The 7,378-nt window shown below is 39.0% G+C and overlaps 1 protein-coding gene across 6 annotated transcripts in view; it reads right to left on the bottom strand.

Annotated features, from left to right (window-relative positions):
- The window catches only part of SEMA5A (semaphorin 5A), a 525,920-nt gene that overhangs the window by 26,163 nt on the left and 492,379 nt on the right, over positions 1-7,378 (bottom strand). For all 6 annotated transcript variants that reach the window (XM_027769892.1, XM_006143315.2, XM_006143312.2 and 3 more), the window contains one exon: positions 2,988-3,213. In XM_027769892.1, the coding sequence (XP_027625693.1) occupies positions 2,988-3,213 (226 nt within the window). The remainder of the gene's footprint in view (positions 1-2,987; positions 3,214-7,378) is intronic.

The following is a 7,378-nucleotide window of genomic DNA, read 5'->3' as shown; positions in this document are numbered from 1 at the left end:
CCTGTGAAGCTATTACATAAAGGGGCAAATGAAGACTCTATCTGAGAACGTGGGGAAGCCCTTATGCAAGTAATAGAACTTGTATTTGTTGTTCATTGATTTGGAGAGAACTGGAAAAAAAAAAAAAGAACTACTTGCTTTCCTTGGGGTGGTGCTCGCATGAAGGACATCCAGCTGAGAAAGTGAAAACAGGATTCAGATGTTTTCTGGACTTCCTCCTGAACCTTCTAAAAGTAAATTAAGTCTGAAAAACATGCCCAGTTGACTGGTCCCAAATCACAGGCCATAGAGACACCAGTTTGCTCCTTAGGACTTATGAGCCTGCACTGAGCACAACCCTGAATAATTGTGCCAAACAGCAAAGGCTCTCATGATATTCAGAGCACATTTACTAAGAAAATATGTTTTCCCGGAAACCAATGGAGCAGCGCACCGCTGTAGCTATGGAGGGAAAAGGGGGACGCCGTCACTGTAGGAACGCAGCTGACGGCCTGCACAGTACTGTGAGTCAGCTCTGCCCTGAGCACTTTACCTTGTTACTTGATTAGCCATTGCCAAAATCCATGTTTATTTTGGTGAAAATGACTACTCACTTACAGTATCTAAATACTAAATAATTTTCTCAAATGTAGGCAATTTTAACAAGTATCTCTCAAAGTACACATGAAGTTCTGGAGCGCGTGGCTGAGAGAAGACACATGTGGCAACAGGTCTGGACACTGTTAAGCACTTTGTTTACCTAGAAACTCCATCTCTGAAATGGAGGCAGAGAAAATGGATTAGACGTGGTTTTTGGTGATGAACCAATATTTCGTAGGTAAACGATAAGGAACAACAGTGTATAAGTAAGCTTCATTTTGTGTGGTCAGAGGCAGAGTCTAACTTTGTGCCATTAACATATCATAACCATGGCCAGCAAGTAGCGTGGTGGTTAAGGGCACTGAACTCTCAGATGGCCGACCGTGGGTTGAGTTCCAAACCTGGTAGCTTGCTTTCTCACTCCCTCTCTCTCTCATTCTGTCCTTCTCTGTTCAAATTTAAATTAATTAATTAATTAATTTAAATAAAATTATTCTTAAAAAAAATAAACACCAAAATGAGACACGGTCATTAGAATTCAGAACCATGAAGACACAGAAAGGACAAGTTCTCTTTAAGCCATGTCCATGACATATTTTCAGAGAAAATACAAATTATCCTTTATAAATATGCACTCTTAGTTTGTATTATTAACATTTAAAACAAATATCAGCTTTGGTTTAATATAAACCCAAGAATGGAAGTCATAAAAAAAATGTAAATTCAGAAAGACTAATGTAAAGCTAATCTATAGAGAAATACCATCATTCATTTTCTCTTTTACTTTGCTATCATAAGAAATAAGATAGCTTGTTTTGAAGTAAGGGAATAAGTATGGGGATAAGTATGTCCCAAATATTATTTAGGGCACATCACTTTTTTTAAAAAATTACATTGCACATAGTCATATTTGAAAAATTATATGGGACATACTTACCTTAGAAAAGATTTAAGGCATATACTATCATTTTTGTTGCTCATTTTTCTAGGTGGGTGATAATTTTATTTAAGATGTACATTTATTCACATAAAACCTCCCACTAAAAAAGACATTTTTTCAAGGAACCATAAGCTAGTGTAGTTGCTAAACTAGAGTGAGCAGTGGTTTGAAGAAGAGAGTTAGTGTTGGCAAGAACAATGTAAGCGGGAATATGCTTGAAAAGCAAGTGGCTCTTGTCCAGGACTGTCAGACTGCCCAGCATCGAGGCCGTTCCTAGCCCCTGGGAAAAGGCATGGGACCTGTGTTGAGAGAGTATGGTGCCAGCCTCTCAGAGCAATGCTGGGTACGAACTTCTCTGGTGGCAACACAGAGATCTATTGCACCACCATGAATTCATCCCACCATCTATCTCGGTCTAACAGGGTGACACATCAGGTCTGTGGCATTTGTCAAGGCCAGCCAGTCTGGGTCTGAGACCCTTTTCTAGAAATGATAGCAATGGTACCAGTCTTTTCTATATCACGTTCATGTTGGGAAAATAAAATAGAATCACAAACACTGAGGTGCTAAGGAATGTTTAACAATGATGATCTAGTGCAAGCTAGAACTATCACTATTCTCATCAGCAGTGCTTGAGGACTCTCTGTCAGTATCCATTCCTGTTTAAAGACTGAGGAGATTGCATGCTCAACCCCGTCTTCTGCGGCTGAGACTTGCCCAAGGTAAAGTGACCTCACAGTCAGGGCTGGGCAGAGGGCAGGTCTGGCCTTCACCAGGGCTCCCTCTAGACTGTCATAAACATGATATTTGAGGGGTTTGCACAATTAGAAGGGGAAAAGCAATTTCAAAGATGATTTTAGTATTCTTATGTACTGCTTTTTAACAAAAGATTCTTCCACAGGTATAAACGAAGTAATGTACTTCCAACACCTTTGTCTAGTTTGAGGATAAAGGAAAAGCTTATTTTCAGCTTCTATTTTAATGCATTTCAGCTATATTAATAATTAAAGAAAATCTACAGTAAAGCATTGATATCTCTTCAGTATATTTTTTGATACTAAATAAATCTCACACAAACTATTCTAGATCTATCATAAATACAGTGTTACTTGGGGTCTTGAATTCCAGTTTAGTTTCAGAAAATCTATGGAAGAGCACTGATCATTCTTCAATATATTTTCTGATACTAGGTAAGTCACAAACTATTCCAGATCGATCACAAATAAAGTTTCATCTTGGGTGCTACATTCATAGGATCACCTCGATACCTAACTAAACTCTTCTAGTAAAGGTTTTTCCCTTCAACTTGCTATAAAATCAGTTCTACTCTACAGAGTTCATTGTTATAAAGAATGTTAAATTGTAGACAGTCAAAAAGACAAGTCGCCTCCATTCTTCTGCAGCCTTAGAGATAAGATCAAAAGCCTTTCCACAGAAATGGGTAAATCCCTATGGAGTCTCTACTCACCATCTGTGGAGCAGCCACTGGTCCCATCACTAGAACAGTACCGCATTTCAATTCTTTGTCTTCCCACTTCCAGCAAATTTGGATCAGGCAGGCGAGCTTTGCAAGTATATCGGAATCGCTGCTCATAGTGGCCACCATTGTCAGAGATGTTGACAGGCGTCCAGGGTGTCCAGGGTGTGGTCTTCTTCAGTTCAGGACATGCATTGGTGTTGCAAGGCTGGTACTCCTGAAAGATGAAATGCATAGGGTGTCTTACCAGGCAGCCTGCACTCACAAGGGGCAATCTCACAGGGGGCTTCTCTAGTTTAGGAAGAGAGAAGGTTCTCCAAAACTTCAGATCCTAAGACAACAGCTACTCATCAGAATTACAAACATGTTTGTGTTAAATCAGGCATTTAACAGAATGTTCAGCATTCAAGTCATTTCCAACAGGAATCCGCAGTTTCTACTGTGCCAACCGTAAGAATGTGATAAGCATGTGAAAAAATAATCCCATAAAAATCATCTTCCTTTCACTTACTACATAACCAAACATGCTGATTATTCTTTAAAAGGTTAAAATTAAAATTATGGAACCAGAATCTGTTTCTTTAGGCCACATACTATTTGAGATTAAAGAATAAGTTCTTGGGTTACATATTCAAGTGTTAGAATGGTAGAATAGCTATACATTACCCCAATACAGTGTATTTTTAGTCTGTAAGTTTTCCCAGTATTTCACTCTCAGATACCCTCCTTATAACCACAGGTGGGAGAGTCCTGGTCCTCTGTACACAGAATAAATGTGAAGATCTGGTGAGTGAGTCATGCTGTGTGTAGGGATGGCAGGTAGAATTCAGAACTAGGATGCTGAAACTCTGCCTTGAGCATTTGCTGATTTATCTGACAAGAATTCCAAATACTATGGTTCCAATAACAGAGTCGAATATAAAAGGTACAGGGTTGACCATGGCGGAAGTACTATGTCATGATCTCTTTATTTGACTGTAAAGGGGGCTGCACAGGGAAGCCCACAGCTGTAATTTATGTCCACATGCTTTGTAACAAAGGTAAACATTCATATAAAGTAAGTACAGGTTACTTTCCCCACTTTATTATTGCTCTATCTTTTTCCCATCTTTTTCAGTCTTCTATTTTGATATGTATAAAGATAATGACTTGCATTTTTGCATACCAGGCATCACCATTAACTGTGCACTATGATAAAGAGGATTTAGATCTTTAATCTTTTTAAAATTTTTTCCTTCATTATTATTATATTATTTATACATTCAATTGTTATACATCATTTACATTGTAAACAGACTTTACATAGTGTGATATACATCTCAGTCCAGTTGAGACTACTATATATACCCTCATCAACAGATAATAAAGCGTATCTGTGTCCCACAAATATCTTACATCTCCATTTCTACCCATATTATCTTTTCTGTGCTCTTCTCCTCCCACACTCTCCCTCCACTGTGTCTCTAGTGTCCATAACAATTTTTAATGCTTTTCTGTTCTCCAATCTTTCAGTCTCTACCATAGAGTCCAGTCAGTCAGTATATGTTAAGTGGAGGCATACAATGCCTTCATAGCCTGACTTGCTTCACTCAGCAACAAATCTTCCATATTCATCTACTTTCTATCAAAGTCCAGGGCCTTGTTTTTTTATAACTGAATAATATTCCATAGAGTATATGCGCTTTTTCAACCCATTCATCTGTTTGTGGACATTTGGGTTGGTTCCACGTCTTAGCAATCGTGAATAGTGCTTCAATAAATATAGTTGTGCAAGCGGTTTTCCAACTGAGTGCTCCCCTGTCCTTTGGGTAGATACCCAGGAGTAGAATTGCTGGATCACATGGTAGTTCTATTTGTAGATCTTTGAGGAACCTCCATATTTTTTCTCCACAGTGACTGGACCAATTTACATTCCCACCAACAACGTAGGAGTGTTCCCCTTTCACCACATCCCCGCCAGCCCTTACCATTTTTTTTTTTTTAATCTTCGCCATTCTGACTGTGGTTAGGTGGTATCTCATTGTAGTTTTGATCTGCATCTCCCTTATATGAGAGATGATGAACATTTTTTCATATGCTTTTTGGCTGTTCATATATCTTCCTTAGATAGATCTTTAATCTTTCCTCCCCTTCCTGGGTCTACTACATTATTGCAGTCTTCCCATCCCCCATCATCTTAATATAGTTACACTGCAATTTTCATTAGATCAAATCAAGTGTTTGCACTTATCATTATGTAAACACTGTCCATACCAGAGTGATGTGGCAAACTATAACTGACTTTCATTCCTGTCTAGTTCCAATTCAGTCTCAGTTAATGGTTCGCCTATTTGGATTAATTGTTTAGAAACTTGTGATTAGTTCACCGAGATCAGATATTCAGATATACCATGGGCTGTACCAATTGCATGTCCTTAAAGAAATCCCTCCAAGAGTTCCCTAACCTACTCCAACCTGGCTTGGCTGACACCACCCCACCCTCACCTTTGCTACATATAAAGAACACGCTTTATCGATCACTCTGCTCTGTTTGTCCATGCTAGGTTTTCCTTCCCTTCTCCCCTGTGTTCAATCTTTTGTGTCCTGTATTATAAGTCTCCACCTTTTTTGGCTGGCCTTACTTTTATTGGAGTATATTCTGGGGTTCCATTCTATATAAGAGTGCTTGCAAGGCAAATGTGTGATGCTTTGTTATCAAAAAACATCATCACACTACCCTCAAGCTTGAAGAACAATGGGGTGCAAGTTTTAGGTTGCAAATAATTTCCTTTCAAAATCGAATATAATGCTTCATATATTCTATTTCCTAGTGTTGATACTGAAAAACAGAGCTAGTCGGATTTCTTATCTTTTACATGTGACCTTTTAAAAGATCTCTCTGCAATGTGTAGTAGCTTCTCATTTTCTGAAGGTTCTGAAATGCCATAATTATGTACTTAAGTTTAGTCATTTCCACAAAACATTTTAACCTAGAAATGTATGTCTTTTCTTTAAAATTTTCTTGATAATATATTTTTTTTTATTATTTCTTCTCCATTATCACTCCCACTTCTTTCTTGTTTGGAATTGTTTTGGATAAAAGCTCCAATATCTATGTTTAAATTTCTTATCTTTTAACTCATATTTTCCATCTTTTTGCTGTTTTCTGGGAGATCTCTTTGACATTATCTTCCAAAATCATTATTGGGATTTTTATCTCTTTCACATTTTAAACTTCTAGAAGTCCTTTTATATCTTTTTTAAAAATTATTTTCTGTTATCGTATGCTATTCTTATTTTCCTGGTCATACTATCTTCTCTGATTTGACTAAAGTGAACTATTTTCCGGTTTTAGTTCCTCTTCATAGCTTCTGTATACTCCATGTTGCTTCATTTTAGATCATTTTCTTTTGATGTCTGGATACCCTTGGTTTTCTGTTCATATTTAAAGTGGATGAATAGAAAGTTTAATTGGAAGACCTGAGCACAGAGGAGCAGTTTGTCAACTGAAGTGGGACTTGGTTGGGTCATTTAGATAAAGAAAGCTGTCATAACTCTTTATCTTTCTTGCTGGGTTCTTAGGGATCCTTTGTTGGGCTAAGTATCCCTCTGGGAAATTGCTCCAGTGCCTTGTCCTGCCTGGATGGTAGACACTGAGCCCCTGGGTGTCAGGAAGACAAGTGGTGAAAGAGGGCCAGACTCTGGATATCCAGTAGACAGTCATTCTCTTACTCTGCCTTTTTCAAATCCACAGACACTATTAAACTGAACCTGGTGCCCAGAGGTCCACAGACTGTTTCCTGCCCCAGAGAATGAACTTCCAGGAATCTGCTAGATAGAGCAGGTCTAAGCCTCTCTGTGGAATAAGAAAGAGGTCTGCAAGTCTAACTTCTAAACAGCAATCACCCCAACTCTTCTATTTTTTTATTAACAAAAACGTGGGATAGCTGATTCCTGAGTTCTCTGAGGAATCTACAGTGAGTCAAAACAATCCTCATCCATATGTTAGGAATCTCCTAGATCCTCCCAGTTTCCATGATTAGAAAGCATGATTCACAGATGGCCCTGTATGGCACTCTCAGATTTATTACAGTGAACACCGACAGCAAAACCAGCAGAGGGAAAGGCACATGTGGAGAATCCGAGAGAAACTAGGAGCAGCCCAGAGTCCTCACCCAGGGAAGCCACACAGGATGTCCCTCACTCCCCTAGCAGAGATGACACATGTGACCCGTTGTCTGCCAAGGAGGCTCACTGAAGTGCCCAGAGTGTGCACTGGGGTTTGGTTATGTAGCCTCTGCCTCTAATGGGCCAAAAGTTCAGACTGCCCAGAGGAAGGCAGGAGTTCACACGCACCACAGTGTTGGCAACAACAGTGTAGTTGCAGCGGGCCCCTTCTTAGC

Source organism: Tupaia chinensis, unplaced genomic scaffold (genome assembly GCF_000334495.1).
Source record: "Tupaia chinensis unplaced genomic scaffold, TupChi_1.0 Scaffold000096_1, whole genome shotgun sequence".
Lineage (NCBI taxonomy): Eukaryota > Metazoa > Chordata > Mammalia > Scandentia > Tupaiidae > Tupaia > Tupaia belangeri.
This window is presented reverse-complemented; position numbering and strand designations above follow the sequence as displayed.